Source organism: Aotus nancymaae, unplaced genomic scaffold (assembly GCF_030222135.1).
Source record: "Aotus nancymaae isolate 86718 unplaced genomic scaffold, 86718_ANA_hifiasm-v0.15.2.pri h1tg000062l, whole genome shotgun sequence".
NCBI lineage: Eukaryota > Metazoa > Chordata > Mammalia > Primates > Aotidae > Aotus > Aotus nancymaae.
Window position 1 is genome coordinate 25632555 of NW_026988476.1, and position 18825 is coordinate 25651379.

An 18825-nucleotide genomic window follows, 5' to 3' on the forward strand; every position below is an offset into this window, starting at 1 on the left:
TTCTAGGCCTTTTTTCCCTGAAGGAGAACTTGTACCTGGGAATGATAGAGAATAAACTGTTGTGTTTTAAAAGGTTCTTTCATGTAATCAAGTTAGAATGTAGGATTTATTCTAGGTTCACAGTCTAACTCATAATAAACTAGAAAATGCATTTGATTAAGACTGAAACACAGTGCTAATGTTTATGAAGGGAATTGGTATGAAGAGCAGATGAGATGCAGAAGACTGTTTATAAAATCTTTTCACCTTGTGTTTTTTAAGCAGGTACTTAATGTTTTATCATTCATGATTATTTTACTGATGTTAAAAATATTTTCTTATTGTTGCAGGGTTATAATACTTTTTTAATAAGTTTTTAATAATTTCTGGCATATTCTTTTAGGAAATGATGACAGAGAAAGAAAGAAGTAATGTGGTTATAGCAAGGATGAAAGATCGGATTGGAACATTAGAAAAGGAACATAATGTATTTCAAAACAAAATACATGTCAGTTATCAAGAGACTCAACAGATGCAGATGAAGGTATATTTTCATTCTTTGAAAACAAGAAGAAATGTGTGCATTCACTTTATTAGCAAACCTTTAAGTAGCTAGTATGTGCAAGACCCTTTGCTGGGCCATCAACATACAGTGGTTAGTGAAGTTCACTCTGTGTCCTAAGTAAAACAGCTTTTCTAGGTGGGGATGAGGTAGGGAGGCTGGATGTAGATAAATATGATGATAGAGATAAGTATTGGCTAATTTAGAGCAATGGTGATGGGAGGTAGGGAAAAGAAGGATTGATAGGGAAGACTTGTTAGAAGTGATACCCAGACTGTTCAATCTTTTAAAACAATTAGGCATTATCAAGTAAGAGGGTAAAGAAGTGGGCACTGAGGATAAGAAGTTACTTGGTGTGACTTCTCAGTGTATCTCTGGAGCTGATGGTTCAATGGGTATATTTTGGGACCCAGGATTGGGCTTTTTAATGTTTGCACTCCAGTTGTTACCAGTACAGATTATCTAGAGTAACTGCTCTATGAGAAATACGGTAAGAGTTGTGGTATTTGGGAATCAGGGCTGAAATGAAGAAGGGATATAGAGAAGTAGACAGAGGCCCCATCTTAAAGAGCCTTGTATACCTGAAGACTGGGGAGCCAGTGAAGGAGTTTAAGCAATGCACAGTTGCTGGGATTATACTACTATTTAAAATTTTTACCTTGGCGGCAGTGGGAAGAGTAGAGCAAGGGATATTGGAAGATTTTTGCCAGAATTCAAGTCAAAGAACAAGGGCTTGAAGTTAGATGTTGACAATGAGAGAATGAGTTTGAGTATACAAAGAGATAGTTAGATTGGGCTTGGTGTTAGTGTGGAGGGGAGAGGTGATAGTGAACTATGACTTCCAGTGTTTTGGCCTGAGTGACTTTGTTGTTACTTCCTACTCTTTCACTTGTCTTCTGTCAGAATTCAGAAGGTTCAGTTTTTACATTCTGTCTTTTGTATGTATCTTCCATTTTTATTATCCTAGTTAGGATTTGACCAGTGTATTTTTTTTCTTATTTTTAAAAAGATTGAAATATCTTTATTACTGCTAAAGAGACTATTAAAAAGAATATGGCATGGGTCTGCTTGCCTAGTGGTCATATAATACTTTCCTTAATTTAACTTTCTTGACCAGCGACTTTTTGAAATTGTTACTTCCATTTGCTGGGTGATCCTTCAATTTGGAAGATCTGTCATTACCTCAGATTTAATATAGGTCTAAAAACTCTTGTCTATTGATCGGGTTTTTTTTTCTATACATATATATATATATATATTTTTTTCTATATATATGTGTATATTATTTTTTCAGGCAAATCATGAGCAATGATGTTTTTAATGTTTTGAGGCATTATTATCTTTATGCTTGAATCCTTTGACTTCTCTCTGCCTCGCTCAGTCTACGATTTGCTATGAAATCTTAAAGACATTTTATTTCTGTGGCCAGGTGCCATGGCTCATGTCTGTAATTGCAGCATTTAGGCAGCCAAGGTTGGAGAATCACTTGAGACCAGGAATTTGAGACCAGTTTGGGCTACATAGTGGGACCTCATCTTTACAAAAAAATTAAAAAATTAGCCAGTCATGGTGGTGTGCCTGTGGTCCCAATTACTCAAGAGGCTGAAATGGGTGGCTTGAGCCTGGGAGGTCGAGGCTCAACCTGTTATATACTGTTGCATTTCAGCCTGGGTGACAGAGTGAGACCCTGTCTCAAAAAACAAAAACTCCAAACCACTATTTCTAGTTACTCTTGCATTTAATTGTTAGACATGTTTTTATTGTTACCTACTAGGATAATTATAGCCCATATTAATAGATTTGTCATTTCTATTCCATCAGGTATTTGGTATCAGATTTTTTTTGTGTGTGAAATATTGCTTTGATAGTATCACCATTCAGCTAAAACTTTTAAATTATTCTTTGCTGCTTTCAGAGTCCCAATATTTTCCTAATAGCAAAAAATAAGTGAATGATGCTATTTTCATGTTCTTACCATATCCACTGCTTTTAGCGTTTAACTAATTCCTTCATCTTCTCATCCCCCAGCAATTTCAATTATTGAAGAACTGATTTTTCTAGCCTCAATTGATCTTTTCTTCTTAATTCTCACTTCCTGTTATTTCGAAAATAAGTCAAATACTTGTAGCAACATCTTTTGTTGAAGGTGAAAGGTATTTAAGTGATTCATCCTTTTTTACTTGATTACTTACAGATGTCAGGATATAGATTGCATATGATAAATTCTGTGAAATTTCGGATTTGGCTCACACCTGTAATCCTAGCACTCTGGGAGACTGAGACAGGCAGATCACGAGGTCAAGAGATTGAGACTATCCTGACCAACATGGTGAAACCCCGTCTCTACTAAAAATACAAAAATTAGCTGGGCATAGTGGCGCATGCCTGTAGTCCCAGCTGCTCAGAAGGCTGAGGCAGGAGAATCGCTTGAACCCAGGAGGCGGAGGTTGCAGTGAGCCAAGATTGTGCCACTGCACTCCAGCCTGGGCAACAGAGCAAGATTCCATCTCAAAAAAAAAAAAAAAAAGGCAACAGTTTATTTTGAAAGAATTATTAATAAGATAATTTCGTGTTCTTATCAGAATATAAGAGTTAGTGTGCTTTATCTTCAGATTCTTTAATCCAAAATTTAAGTGGTAGTTGCTAGGGGCTGTGGGGAGAGAGGAATGGGAGTTATTGGTTGAAAGGTGTGGAGTTTTGTTTCACACAATGAAGAGAGTTATGGAAATGAATCATGGTCATGATTACACAGCATTATGGATTTATTTAATACCAGTGAACCATATACTTGAAAGTGGTTAAAATGGTATGTTTTATGTTATATGTATTTTATAATGTAAAAACTTGGAAAAAAGAGGTCAGATATTTTAGCAAGCAGGTTTTTGTGTCATCTATATGATTATGACTCAATTGGTAACTTAATATAAAATATACCAAACATTTTCCATTTTTAAACTTTGGCTTACTAAAACCTTGATATTGCTAACATACAGTTGACATGGGATCAGAACAAGCTTAATTCTGTATGAATCTCTTTGGTATGAAAGAAGTCCTAAATTATCTTTAGTTCTAAAACATTATCTCTAAGCATGTATTGTGTTTCAAATATGATAGCAGCTAGCATCTATTTGTATTCTTGAATGCAGTGACAGATTATATTTAATTTGCATTATCACTAGGAAAATAATTCTTGCTTTAAATTTGTTTATATTTATTTGAGAAGAATGATTCAAAATTCATTCTATTGATGCTTTTTACATTCTATAAAGTTTATTTTAAAAGTTAGCTTTGACAGTCTGTGTTTTCTAAATCTTACATGTGTAAAATAATTTTAGTTTCAGCAAGTGCGTGAGCAGATGGAGGCAGAAATAGCTCACCTGAAGCAGGAAAATGGGATACTGAGAGATGCTGTCAGCAATACTACAAATCAAATGGAAAGCAAGTATGTTTCCAATTGCCTTATTTTTAATTGAATGGCAGAGTATTTTCTTGAATCATCAGAATATTAATAGGGTTTGATAGTAATTGGTTAGACTTTTGTTTTTTTACATTTGTTTCTAAAATGAGTTACTTTTCAAAAACAATTCTCTGGCTTTGTGAAGAACTTCTTCAGTTGTACATATATAACCTATGTTATATATAATGTCATGCTATTATATACTTACACAGATGCATTAATATATATTACATATTTATATAAACATGTATGTGTATATTATATATAAACTATGTAGTAAATACTAGTATCACCAATGGAATGGTCTACAAGCTTATGAATTTATAAGTTTTTTTTTTTTTTTGAGTCAGAGTCTTGCTTGGTTGCCAGGCGCCAGGCTGGAGTGCAGTGGTGTGATCTTGGCTCACTGTAACCTCTGCAGGGTTCAAGCAATTCTCCTGCCTCAGCCTCTCGAGCAGCGGGGACTACAGGTGTGTGCCACCACGCCCAGCTAATTTTTGTATTTTTAGTAGAGACGGGGTTTCACCATGTTGGCCAGGATGGTTTTGATCTCTTGACCTCGTGATCCGCCTGCCTCTGCCTCCCAAAGTGCTGGGATTACAGGCATGAGCCACCGCGCCCGGCCGAATTTGTAAGTTTTAAACCATCTGTTCCCTTTCACAGTAGCTCCCAAACTTCATTATTTTGAAGAACACCTGGCATTCTAGTTAAAAAGTATGTTCTTGAGTCCTTTTCTTAAAAGATTATGATTCACTGACTCTGAGGTCAGGAATCTACCTATTAAGACACTTTCTGGCTGGGCATGGTGGGTCATGCTTGTAATCCTAGCACTTTGATCGGCCAAGATGGACGGATCACCTGAAGTCAGGAGTTCGAGACCAGCCTGGCCAACATGGCAAAACCCTGTCTTTATTAAAAATACAAAAATTAGCTGGGCATAATGGCATGTGCCTGTACTCTCAGCCAGTTGGGAGGCTAAGACAGGAGAATTGTTTGAACCCGGGAGGCGGTGGTTGCAGTAAACTGAGATCGCGCATTGCACTCCAGCCTAGGCAACAGAGCCAGAGTTGGTCTCAAAAAAAAAAAAAAAACACTTACCTTGTGAAAGTGACTGGATCTGAGGCCATACTTTGAGAAATAGTACCTTAGAGAGACTAGTAATATGGTTGCACAGTACCCTGACTGGTCGATTTTTAATATGTTTTCAGAAGACCAGTTTGAAGGTGACACTGTCTGTTTATTAGTTTGTGGTCATGCATTTTTCTTGATATCTTACAGTGATTTTAGAATTTGTATAACTCATTAGAATTATGTAGGAATTACACAACTAAACTTTGTAAGTAGTTACTTGTGTTCTGTTTCACTTGGCTGTAAATGGAACTACTAGCTTAGCTCAGCAGAACTAACAAAGTATGTTTTGTTTATTCCTTACATATATTTGTAACAATGGAAAGCTCCTAATCCAGTTACTGTTTTCAGGCAGTCTGCAGAACTAAATAAACTGCGCCAAGATTATGCTAGGTTGGTGAATGAGCTGACTGAGAAAACAGGAAAGCTACAGCAAGAGGAAGTCCAAAAGAAGAATGCTGAGCAAGCAGTTACTCAGTTGAAGGTGATATATTCCCACCTTTATTTGTCATTTAATGAATAAGATAGGTGTATTAGTCTGTTTTCATATTTCTATGAAGAACTGCTCGAGACTGGGTATATTTTTAAGGAAAGAGGTTTAACTGGCTCACAGTTCAACATGGCTGGGGAGGCCTCAGGAAACTTAACAATCATGGCAGAAGGTGAAGAAGAAGCAGGGCACCTTCTTCACAAGGTAGCAGGAAGGAGAAATGCCGAACGAAGGGGAAGAACCCCTTATGAAACCATCAGATCTTGTGAGAACTCACTCACTGTGACAAGAATAGCACGTGGGAACCACGTCTATCGTTCTCTCTTGACACATGGGGATTATGGGGATTACAATTCAAGATGAGATTTGGTTGGGAACACGGAGCCTAACCATATCAGTAGGTATTTAATTTATTGACTTAAACGTATATATAGGTTTGAGAAATACAGTTTGAGGCTTAGTGGGACCTGTAGTCTAAATGCTATGCCCTGATGAAAGAAAAAGAAGCATGTGCCGTATTGAAAGAATTGAATATAGGCTTGAATTTGAACTTAAAGACCATTCGAAGATACGGTATGTGATGATAGCCGATTGACAGGTATAAATAGTAGAATTTCATCTTATATATGGGGATTAGGGTCTACATGTATAAGGCAGAAATCATGTAGTTAAACTTACCTTTAATACCAGTTTATCACCGATGACTTGGATTTTTCAGCAGGTCCAATAGAACCTGTTTTTCTTTCATCATTGGAATATAGGTAGTTTTTCCTTTGCTTCAGTGCAAGACCAAGTAGTGCTCCATTGACTTGCACTTGATCCATGATGTACAGAAATCACATACTGTAACATTAGACACCAGAGTGTCACTTGGTTAGATGAGATGGTCATACTGTGAAGAGGTGCATGGCTTTGCTCATGCTGACTGAGAGAGGAGCAGATTCATTTGTCTCATTTTATATGCATTCTGGAGCATATGCACATTGAATAGAATGATAAGTTTAATTCTCTATTCCTCCTTTTATTGAAGAGGAGATTTGTTGAAAGTATAGTTCAATTTGTGTAAGTTAAATGCTACCTCATTATATTAGATAGATTCCTACCTAGGTCATTGATACAGTTGTACTTTGATACCGCTTCCAGAGTAGGAGTTAAAAAGGCTTCAAGAGTAATTAAATGTGGAAAATAGTGTGAATAATCTTTGTTTTTCTTTTCTTGGGTCTTGTGGGAGGTTTGTATAAGTATCCTTTCTTTTATTTAATATTGATCTTGCTGGTGGGTTTACTACTGGCATAGATATGGAAGTCTGTTCTCTGTGGATATGGATAAATAAATGACATTAAAGATTATAGTCGTGATTAGAGTGTTGTGTTATAAAAATACCTCAACATACGAATTTTAGCTACTCAGATTTAGTAATAAAGACACCATCCTGTCCTTTGGAAGCTTATCAGCTGAAGGAAGATTAATGGGAAACAGGCTATTGCTAAGTGGATCAGATATGTATATAGTAGTAGCTATCTTGATCCAAACTCAGCACAAATATTGAGTCTCTGAAATAATCTCCAAACTGTAAACCCTGTAATGTTGAAGGATAGGATGGCTATGGCTGATAAATAAGTGCCTTTCAGACTGTGTATATCTGCCTATCTTACTACAGTGTAGGAGACTAGTTACAATAAGCAGTTTATGATACAACAGTAAAGGTAGAGGATGCTTCCCCCTCCTCTTTTTTTAAAGTAGAAATTCTGTGTTTGTGCTGATTTATCCTTTCTCCCTTTTAAAATACCAAGGTCCAACTACAAGAAGCTGAGAGAAGGTGGGAAGAAGTTCAGAGCTACATCAGGAAGAGAACAGCAGAACATGAAGCAGCACAGCAAGGTAAGGGGAAGAGGTATTCATGTAAACTTTGTATATAATTTTGGGTAAAATTTCCTCTCTCCTCCATCTGTGAAGAAAGTATAATTTGGCATTTTGGTTATAGCTCAATAAAAATAGCTTTTATAGTTTCAGAATATCTTTCTTTCTTTGACATTTGTTAGTGTGTTAAAGTTAAGTACTAGCTTTGCCTGAAGCATTAATGTTGCAGGCAAAATTACAGTACATGTTAGGGTAAGGGGATCCTAGCTGTGTGTGTTTCTTTTCTGTAGTTATTCCTTTGGTTCTTTGGTTAATGCTTCATTTTACTTTTTGTTCCTAAGAAAAGACTCACTTCTTATTTTGAAGAGAAAAAAATAGTAACTTTCACTAGTCATTTATTCTTAATTTTATGGATCTATCTGGGAGATAATGGAGTACGTGTTATGTGTATTATTTATTTCTCTACTACTCCCTTTCTCCCATGAAACGCAAGTATAGGCTGCTATAGGAGCATGCAAGAGCAGAAGCAGGAGAGATTCAAAGATGGTTTTCTAGAGGAGAGAATGCCTACATTAAGATTAGTACCAGTAGGCAAAGAAAGAGACCTCTAAAATGTAATGTTTTATTTCAGATTTACAGAGTAAATTTGTGGCCAAAGAAAGTGAAGTGCAGAGTCTGCATAGTAAGCTTACAGATACCTTGGTATCAAAACAACAGTTGGAGCAAAGACTAATGCAGTTAATGGAATCAGAGCAGAAAAGAGTGAACAAAGAAGAGTCTCTACAAATGCAAGTTCAGGTATTTTTCCTTCTTTAAAAAAAAATACAGGTGGTCAGTTATTAGGTCTGTGTGTCTAGAAGAGAAAGGTCTACCTTATCTTAATTCTGAAATGATGATGAATAATTTTAACTTTGTCCTTGAGCCCTTGTTACATGTGGTGTGTTTGAAGATGTGCTCACCCATAGTCTTAGGCTCCTTGTATTAGATTAGGAATAGCACAAACATGTTCTTAACTTCTGTTTTATAAGCTAACTCAGAATGTCTAATCATTGTTTAAAATAATGCCTTTTGGAATCTAAGAATGCCTTTTTTAAAGATAAACATGTACCTATAATACATTGTGTTCATATACATGGGGGTATTTATTAGCATGCTTTTTCTCTTTTTGGTTGCTATTTATAAAAGGATATTTTGGAGCAGAATGAGGCTTTGAAAGCTCAAATTCAGCAATTCCATTCCCAGATAGCAGCCCAGGTAATGATGCTTTCTTATTGCTTATGATTAATAACGTCCAGTCATTTAAACACTCATCTGAATGCCTGTTGAGTGCCAGTTACTGGATTAATAGCTGGGAGACTTGTCAATGAATCAACAAATGATCCTAAGTGCTAAACACTTGCTAATTATGTACAGTGCTGAGGGAAAACACTTAAGAAAGAAATCCGTAGCCAACTAATTGGATGAGGGGAAGGTTAGAGAGCTTTTATTACACGAAAATATCCCCAGTTCTATCACAAAACAAGGAAAGAATTGGCCACATGCTATCTAGAATAGTGGCTTATGTATTACAGATGTTCATTAAATATCAGCCAGCTCTGGAAAATCCTCATGTATCAGCAGAGGGAAGAGTATGGTAACCATAGTTCACAGATTATATTTGGAAAAGGATCAATTGAAAATATTGTACCTCAGTTTAGTTAGTGATTCAATCTTCCAAAGTTTGCAGGTGATAGTGTAAGACCTGTTACTCTTTGACGTGACATGCACATCTTTATAAATAATATAAAGAAAATCAAGTAAAAAGTTAAGTACTGTGAATTTTCAGCTTCAGTTTTTCAACTTGAAAATTCTCAGACTTATTTGTAGTAAAAAGGATTAGCTTTGAAGTCTGACATTTCTGTATAAAAAGTGGTTTTAATACTAAAATTTTATTTTTAAGGTTCAGAGAAGTTCAAACTCTCAAAGCTTTGACCGTGTAAACATATTTTTCCTAATTGCTTTATTTGTAGAAATTCTAGTTTAAAATTAATTGGGAAAGAATTAATGCAGGAAGGGTACTGGTATGGATGTGTATGTATATGTGGATTATCAACTCAAATTGGATTGTCATCTTTAGTTATTAGCTGAGAAGTAGCTCTAAAAAAGTGTATCAGGAATTAAATAGAGAATGCTGTAAGTACCTTTTAAATAATAAAGATGAGCGTGGGTATTGCCAAACTACTTTATATTAGTCACAAAATGGATAATTTTATTATTAAAAGTTGTTACCAAGGAGAAGAAACACAGGATGACAAATGGCCTTTCTGTTTTTTTCTATGCATTTGTTACTTGTCAGTTATTTAATTTCCAGGCCTGTCAACTTGTTTTATTCTAAATGTCTTGTGATATATAATTCCCAACTACTGGCTGTTGGTAATCAAACTTGCTTTCAGAATGATAGTTACCCTATTGAACACTTAACGTGGGCCAATACTTTCTTAACAATTTATATACATTAGTTTCTCTTAAAATTTAAAGCTCTGTTATGATTATTGTATAGCTTTAAAGCTTTTTCTTAAATAGTTTTATGTTGACACGGTTTTTCTTTCTTAGACCTCCGCTTCAGTTCTAGCAGAAGAATTACATAAAGTGTAAGCCTGCCTTTTCACATTCTTCTAATTTTGTAGTCACCACTAAATGATACTTATTAGAGTGACACTTACAATTAACTTTATACTTCTGACCTGTTCAGAAAATACTCTGAATTAGATTTGGAGCAACTTTTGCTCTTTTTTTTCTTTTTTCCCTTTTTCCCATTAGTGAATTGGTCCCTAAACATTATGTATTCTGCTTTTATTTATGTATTTATTATAAAAAGAGTTGGGGAGAATTTCATTTGAGTGTTAGCAATTAAGTGGAAGAGGTAATTGTGTTTAGAAAGTAGTGGAAGTAAATTAATTTTTTTGTTTAATAAGTAGTTACAGTTCTTCTGTGACCAGCTCTGTGGTAGTATACCCAAAACAAAGTTATATGCTTTTTTGTGCTGTGTAATTTTGCATAGACATTGATCACTCATTGCTAGCCTTAAGCTTTAACAAATTAACCCCTTTATCTGGAGTTTTAAAATAAGGGTATGTATTTTAAGGAGCTACAGTAATATGTATGACAGTTTTTAGTAAACTGAAAGGGACTATAGAAATGGAAGGTATATGAGAACTATTGAAGTAAGGATGATTCTCTTTAAGGCTTTAAATCCTTTTGATTTGTGACTTTTAGGTGTTTATTGAATGTTCAAATGTCTTTCCTTCTAAAGGATTGCAGAAAAGGATAAGCAGATAAAACAGACGGAAGAGTCTCTAGCAAATGAACGTGATCATTTAGCAAGTAAAGAAGAGGAACTTAAGGTATAATAATTTGTATAAATGGCTGCAGTATTTTACAGAACTGAAATTTAAATTGCCTTGATCCACGTAATCAGTAAGTGTAATGTGAAGAATGGAAAATAGTCTAGAGTTCATTTGAAATAACTGTTTTCTAAACTACAAAAATCTCTAGCTCTCTATGAGGAAAAATTCAAAGGGCTTCTCTCACGTGATATAATTTATAATAATTTACAATAATTTGATAGGAATATGCTAAAAAGAATTGGTGGTTTCTCTTAGGAAAATTTTGTAAGTTGAGACACTTGTTTAACTCTTTAATAGAAAAGATGCTTTACAAACTTTAAAAATCAATTGTATTAAATGTTTCAAATACTATTTTTCCTTGTTCTAGGATATACAGAATATGAATTTCTTACTAAAAGCTGAAGTGCAGAAATTACAGGCCCTGGCAAATGAGCAGGTAGATCTTTATTGCTTTTGAGCATTGACATCAGAATTTCAGTTTGTCTATTTTTACTTTCATTGATATTGTGAGTTACAGTTTTATTGTTTAAGTAAAAAATAAAATGGTTTCTCATCTTTGGCTGCATGGTTTGATGTTAACTATTTTTATGTTGAAATAAATGTTTGATCCAATGAATTAATCACTTGATATCACAGGAGTCAATTAATATATGCTGGTTTATTTGAGCCTCTTGCCATTTAATTAAAAAAGGGTATACCTTTTATTAGGATAAAAGTGAGAAGTAAAAAATATCGAACAGCAAAACATGTTACAAAAATGTATGGTATTGCTGTAACTTCAAGTATATGGAAATATAGCTTTTTAATATGTAAAATTTAGTGAAAAAAATAGTTTGGAGCATTTCCTGAGAAGTGATACCATTTTCCTCTCATTCCACACACAGGCTGCTGCAGCACATGAATTGGAGAAGATACAAAAAAGGTGACTAAAGTATTGTACATGTAACCATTCATACATTTATGTTCAAGTATAATTGTTGCAGAAAATGTTGCTACTTATGACTGATAGTTGTGCCCATTATTTTTGTAGATTTTTTGAATGTATGAAGTAATTTATTTTTTTCACTCTTACAGTGTTTATGTTAAAGATGATAAAATAAGATTGCTGGAAGAGCAACTACAATGTGAAATTTCAAACAAAATGGAAGAATTTAAGGTGTGTGATTAAGCTTGTAAACTTAGGTTTCTTAGAACAACCTTGTGTAATTTGCAGTTGTGTGAATCTAGAAGTACTACTTTTTATGTGAAGTCACTCTGAAACAATGTTTCTCTAGTTTATTAGGGGACTTATATAAGCCATGAATTTTATCATAGACTTTTTCCCTAGTTATCTGTTCTTTTAGTAGAGTTTAGAGATTTATTTTGCCCCCCAGCCTTTTCTCAGCTGATAGTTTCTATTCAGGACTGTCTTTCTTGTCTCCATTGTTACTGTAGTTCTAGTTTCTGGTCATGGCCAACCAAGTGCTAGGGTGTATCTCTGTGTCCAGTGAAATTTGAATTATGTCAATGATTGACATAAATGACCTGTCACTTTGAATACTGAAAGCAGCGATTAAGGTTTAATTGTTCAAAAACCCATTTAAATGATTGCTTTATTGCCTTTTTTCTTAATAAAACAGTAAATTGAGATTCTTTCTTCCAGATTCTAAATGAGCAAAACAAAGCATTAAAATTAGAAGTTCAGAAGCTACAGACCCTTGTTTCTGAACAGGTAAGGCTTTTACTAAATTACAAGGTAAAATACTTAATACATAACAGGATCTGGTTCTTCTTATTTAGGTTACCAAATCACTAATTGAGAAATTTTGTTTAAGCTTAGATATGTCTGTTAGTTGCCTTTCTATTCATCCGGTATCTAAAGTAAGGAAAATTTTTCTCCCTGAGATGAAGCTAATGCCAATCTGCTCAAAAGCACATTCCAGCAAAACAAAAAAGTATGTTAGGATACATAAAAATAATTTAAGCCATTTTGATACATTTGGCTCTGAAAATAAATGTCCTGCCTTACACTTGGGGCCTCAGCTTTTTCTTTTAGGCAGCATGGTGTCTTTAAAGGTTGAAACTTAATACTAGCACTTAAAAGCAGAGTGATGTTGATCAAATGGCTTAACCTTTCTGACACCTCTCATTCCAAGTCTTTCACACGGGGATTATATTAATACTTACACCATAAGGTTGTTAGATTTGAAAGGAGAAGCTTATGTATCATGCTTAGCCTAGTGCTTTGTTTATGGCAGGTATCTAAACCGTAATTCTTTTCCCTTAGAATATTTATTTTATCCATCTCATCTCCATCCCCTGCTACTACCACTATTCATTTTATATTTATAGCAATGCATCAAAACTGTACCAGCTTTGAATAAGCATGGTTCCATAAATTAGAGCCTAGTGGTATCTGTTCTCTGCTTATTCCTAAGTCCTGCCTTAATATTCCTCTCCTGCATAGCTCTTACAATTACAGTTTATTGATAAAGCAATATTCTAGAAATTCTTGATGACACATTAGAATAGAAGTTGTGCATTTGTTCCTAATATTAACTTTTTGGATTGTATTTTTATTGGAAGGTGAAATGTAAGCTACTGTAAATGGTAGCACTTCCTTTAGCAAATGCATGCATTCTTCTTTCATTTATTTTAAAATTCACATTTATGCAGATATTGAGCTGGTGTTAGTAGCTGTGCCTCTTGAAGTATTTTGTTAACTTGTCAAGAAATAATCCATTTATTCTATCTCCCCATATGATATTGAGTGCATTATTGCATAGTCTTTATTACTTTGTATTTGCTTTATCCTTGTAAATGAAAGATAATAAAGGAGAAAATGCTGAAGGGATGATATTTAGTTTAAATGGCATTTAAGGCTTGTTTTATTTTATTTTATTTTTTGAGGCAGAGTCTTCCTCTGTTGCCCAGGCTGGAGTTCAGTAGTGCCATTTTGGCTCATTGCATCCTCTGCCTCCCAGGTTCAAGCCATTCTCATGTCTCAGCCTCTTGAGTAGCTGGGACTACAGGCGCGTGCCACTATGCCCGGCTAATTTTTGTATTTTTAGGAGAGAAGGGGTTTTGCCATGTTAGCCAGGCTGGTCTTGACCCCTGGCCTTAAGTGATGCCTGCCTTGGCCTCCCAAAGTGCTGACATTACAGACATGGGCCACCGTGCATAGCTAAAGCTTATTCTTGTCTTACTTCATTTTCCGGTATAGCTTATGAAAGATATGATATCTCATCAATCGTAAGATTTCCCCTTTACCCTCCCCCCATCCCCAATTTACCATCTCTGAAATATGAATGTATCTTGTAGTCTCTGGTTACAGTTTAGTTGGCAACACTTAAAATTTTTACTGTTAAATAGCAGTGGTGAGATACAACATTGGCGACTTGACTTGGATTAGATAAAATGTAATAGGGGTGTGTGTGTGTGTGTGTGTTGCTCCTTACTTGGAAAAACAGAGTACAGTTTCTGTGTGTTAGTCACCAGAGATTTTTGAAATGCTGATTTCAGTATATAAAGTTTTAACCTTTCTAAAATTAACTTCATGGAGGTAAAACAAATGCTTAGAAACTTCTGAATCTGTCCTAGAATTCTTGTATTTTAGTAATAACCAGGTGATGGTGACTGTTACTTAAGCAGAAAACTTTTTTATTCTTTACTAAAAATGGTATTCTGCTTCATTAGATAAAAGTAAAACTACCAGCCTTAAATTTTTCTTTTCCTTTACGGTTAAAAAAATATAATACCTTGAGTAATGCCATTATAATATCTTATGTAAAATTCCCAATCATATTTATGAAAGTAAATACTATTGCTATCTTATTAAGTCAACCTTCTATTATAAGGTTCCTGTGTACTTTTAGATGTTCTGTTAAAATGACAACTTTTAGTATGGGATGTGCTTTTGTTATGAAGAATAGCAACTCACAGAATAAAATTTTATAGCCACAGTTTTTGACTTATTTAAAATAATTACTTGATAAGAGGAGAAACTCATTTTGTGGTATTAAGATCTGCTGTTGGGTAATTCTTAGATTGTTCTAACTCTGAAAGCTTTTTATTAATAGTCTAGAAAGCTATAGACTGATGTTCCGGTTATACTTGTGACTTTTTTCATCTTGGCAAAGAATCATCTTTGTGGCTTTTTCTCTAGTTGTTTTTATTGTTGTTGCTAGTGAAAGAAGAGAAAAGATTGATATAACCTTAATTTCTGTCATTTCCATTTTTCTTTAACCCCTTTCTATCCTGCAGTCAGAATTCCAAGTGACAGTTGAGAGATTGAACAGTTAAGTTGTGTAAAAATTTCAGTCCTTTTACCTCATGAATTTTTATTCTGGAGGAAAAGATTAAGCTTATGAAAGCAGAAGCCAATAATGATGTCAAGTTGTTGTTTCCTCAGGTGTAGGAAGCAGAAAGACAACAGGTACCAGGTAAGGTAACCTGTTGCTACTCTAAAGGAGGGAAGGCTGCATTTGGATTTAGGGTTGCTGATGGTCAAATAATGCAAATAAGTCATTTACTAATACCTCATTTACTGAGAATAAGACTTTTTTTTTTTTACTGGGGGAGAGCACATACTGACTTTTAGTGAAGGAGCAGCATGACTTTTTATTCTTATTCCAGAAGATTTTTAAGATTCAGTGGTCAAGATTAAGGAAAAACTATAGGAAGTTTCTTCTTTTTGCCCTGCTGCCTTGTTATATTGTATTGCAGAATAATTTATTACTGTATATGATATGTTTTGGAAGTCATCTAGGGAGGAAATAAGTAGGATTGGATTAAACCAATAAAATATGAAGTAAAGTAAAAACGTTTGAGGAGATGCAAACTAAGCTCGGTCAGTTTTATGCAATTGAGTATTTGATGAGCTGAAGACTAAGAATACTTTTTAAACTGTAACTTCATTAAAAAATTAAATTCATCAAATACTTATTTACTAGTTGATTATATGCTAGGTACTTACCTATATGCTGAGGCTACAGAGATGAATGAGACTTGATTCTTGCCTTCTTAATATGGAGATAGATGTGTTAAACAGAAAATTATGGTGAGTAAAATTTCTGAAGTCTGTGTACAGGTTTAGAGGACGAGATAATGCATTCTATTAATATTTGAAGGAGGTGCAGAGTTAACACAGGGAACAACTATACCTGATTTTGAAAAATAAGCACGAATTTGCCAAAGAGCTAAGAGGCAGTACAGGCTGAGGGAATACAATGTTCGAAGACGTGACAGTGTGGCAAGATTGGCATATTCAGAGTATTGGTATATTGTAGAAGTAAGAAATACAGGAATGATGTAAGGAATAGAGAAAGATTTGCTAAGACCTAATTATGAGGACTCTGCATGCTGTGTGAGGACCATGAACCTGATGTAGCATGTTGTGAGCCACTAAAGGGTGTTACAAAGATAAATGAGCATTTAGCCTAACATTTTAGAAAGAATACTCTGGTAGGTAGGACTGAGTAAAGGTACAATATAGTAAATGGTTAAGGTGCAGGTAACTTAATAGTGTTATATGTTTTTGTGAGATGGCATTCATTGTAAACAAAGATGGACAAAACCCATCTTATGAATGATTTAAAAGCTTAGTGCGTTATCTGTTTTTCACAGTATAAACCTGATTTAATGTACTTTTGAGAACTCCTCTTTCCCTTCTGATGTTTGGATTATTTTTTCCTTTTGGGAAGTTTTTCCTATGCCCCCTACAAAACAATCCTTATGAACTGGAAGCAGGGAGAAGAATTAGGGTATTATGATATTTGAGATGAGCAAGCTGAGGGCCTAAACTTAGGATTAAAGAGAAGGGTTTAATTTCATATATATTTAAGGAGTGGACTTTTAGGACTTGGATATGGCAATGGGAAATTAATATTATTTGTGAAAAATGATTGTAATAAGATTGAGAAAAACAACAGAAAACAAAGATTGGGGAAAAAAGTAAGAAACTAGCAAAATTGGGAAAGGGGTGCACAGAAGAGAATGTTCTAGGAGAAAGACCCTAAATCTCTTTGGTCAGGCTACTTGGCTGTCTGAATATATGGGAATACTGAGGGAGAAATTTCCACTTTGTACATAAGATAAATTTTAACAGTGAGGACTTGTATGTGTACCGGGGGGATGCCAGGAGAAGATTCAAATGGAACTCACCTTACATGTCATGTATGCTTTATAAAGAGAATGTACTCCTGTTGCTTTTGCAGTTTACAGTTGGTTTTAAAATATTTTATATCTTGATCTGGTTGGTATATACATAATATCTATCTACCAAAATTCACTGAGCTGTAAACAGGATTTACACACTTGCTTATGTAAATGTTATACCTTAGTATAGAAAAAAAAAATCAATTAAAAGAGCCTCCCCCCTCTACCCCCGCCTCCTTCTTTCACAAGGTCTTAGAGTCTGGGCTCTTTATATTTGAAGAATTGAATTAATGTAAAGAAAGTGGGCCAGGCACGGTGGCTCAAGCCTGTAATCCCAGCACTTTGGGAGGCCGAGGCGGGTGGATCACGAGGTCAAGAGATCAAGACCATCCTGGTCAACATGGTGAAACCCCGTCTCTACTAAAGATACAAAAAATTAGCTGGGCATGGTGGTGCATGCCTGTAATCCTAGCTACTCAGGAGGCTGAGGCAGGAGAATTGCCTGAACCCAGGAGACGCAGGTTGCGGTGAGCCGAGATCACGCCATTGCACTCCAACCTGGGTAATGAGCAAAACTCCATCTCAAAAAAATAAAATAAAATAAAGAAAATGAGGCAAATTATCTTATCCCTAACTTAAGGTTATCTTTTCTAGTGATTAAGATTTTTTTCATAAAATACTAATTCATTTTGCCAGCCATTTTATACTGCTACTTTTTCTGTGTCTCTTGTGTAGATATATCTCTTCTGTTGGTGATTTCTGAATTCAGTAATTATCAAGTCTTCAAATAAAAGTTATTGTCCTAAATTTTGTATCTATTTAATAACTCTAAACAATTTTCACAGAATTCTATTTCTCATCTGGTTTTACTTCATACATATTTGGTAAAGTTAAACTTTTTTTGGTGATTTTTATTTTAGCCTAATAAAGAAGTTGTGGAACAAATGGAAAAATGGTAAGAGTTTAGTTTTCTTTTTATATTTTGATGAGTCACTTCAATGAAATTAATTACATTAATCTAGATTCTTAAAATTCTCTTTACATTTTGTAATGTAAGAAAATGTGTAATGCTGTTGATTTGGGATTTTATTACCATTTGTGGGTTTCATGTGTGGCAGTAATTTTACTTGTTTAGGCTAGCATGTAAGTATGATTTACTTGAATATATTTTACTTTTAAAGAGGCAGTATCCTCAGACCATGATCAAGGATCCTTAGAAATCTTTCTAGAATTAAAAGTTTGTAAGAAATGATGGACAAAGGAGTTGATCCATGTAAAATGTTTAGAAATAATATCATTAACCTTGAAAAATTGTTAATACATGTGTTATAAACTTATAATTTCAGCATTCAAGAAAAAGATGAGAAGTTAAAGACTGTAGAGGAATTACTTGAAACTGGACTTATTCAGGTGGCAACTAAAGAAGAAGAGCTGAATGTAAAGCATTTTGTAGTTTTATTTTCCTTGTGATTATTTAGTGACTTAGAGGGATTTCACTGTAATTTGTTTAAGGTTTTTCCCATAGATCTTAAACTTAATAGTAAATATTACGTTTTCTAAATTTATATAATGCTTTTTTTATTAACAGTTTATTTTAGAAGTTAAAAATACATGTTTGATTGTAACATTCATTGCCTTAATGAGGTAGATACTATTGTTATAGTTATCAGTTTCCCCTCTTGCATCCATGTCCAAATGATAACCGAATAACCAGCAGACTTATTCATGAAATGGTATTAGAGGCCAGAGAAGAGATTGCCATTCTATTTTATGATTGTCATTAGCTTTAACTAATTTGATTGGGAAAGAATTGCTGGAAGAAGTAAGT

The 18825-nt window shown here is 34.5% G+C and overlaps 1 protein-coding gene across 16 annotated transcripts in view; it reads left to right on the plus strand.

Moving 5' to 3' along the window:
* KTN1 (kinectin 1) overlaps positions 1–18825 on the plus strand; it is a 110708-nt gene that overhangs the window by 54270 nt on the left and 37613 nt on the right. For all 16 annotated transcript variants that reach the window (XM_064365892.1, XM_064365896.1, XM_064365898.1 and 13 more), the window contains exons 7-20: positions 383–523; positions 3877–3983; positions 5478–5610; positions 7410–7497; positions 8108–8274; positions 8662–8730; positions 10069–10106; positions 10769–10859; positions 11230–11298; positions 11747–11784; positions 11937–12018; positions 12505–12573; positions 17918–17952; positions 18344–18434. In XM_064365892.1, coding sequence (XP_064221962.1) covers positions 383–523; positions 3877–3983; positions 5478–5610; positions 7410–7497; positions 8108–8274; positions 8662–8730; positions 10069–10106; positions 10769–10859; positions 11230–11298; positions 11747–11784; positions 11937–12018; positions 12505–12573; positions 17918–17952; positions 18344–18434 — 1218 coding nt within the window. The remainder of the gene's footprint in view (positions 1–382; positions 524–3876; positions 3984–5477; positions 5611–7409; positions 7498–8107; positions 8275–8661; positions 8731–10068; positions 10107–10768; positions 10860–11229; positions 11299–11746; positions 11785–11936; positions 12019–12504; positions 12574–17917; positions 17953–18343; positions 18435–18825) is intronic.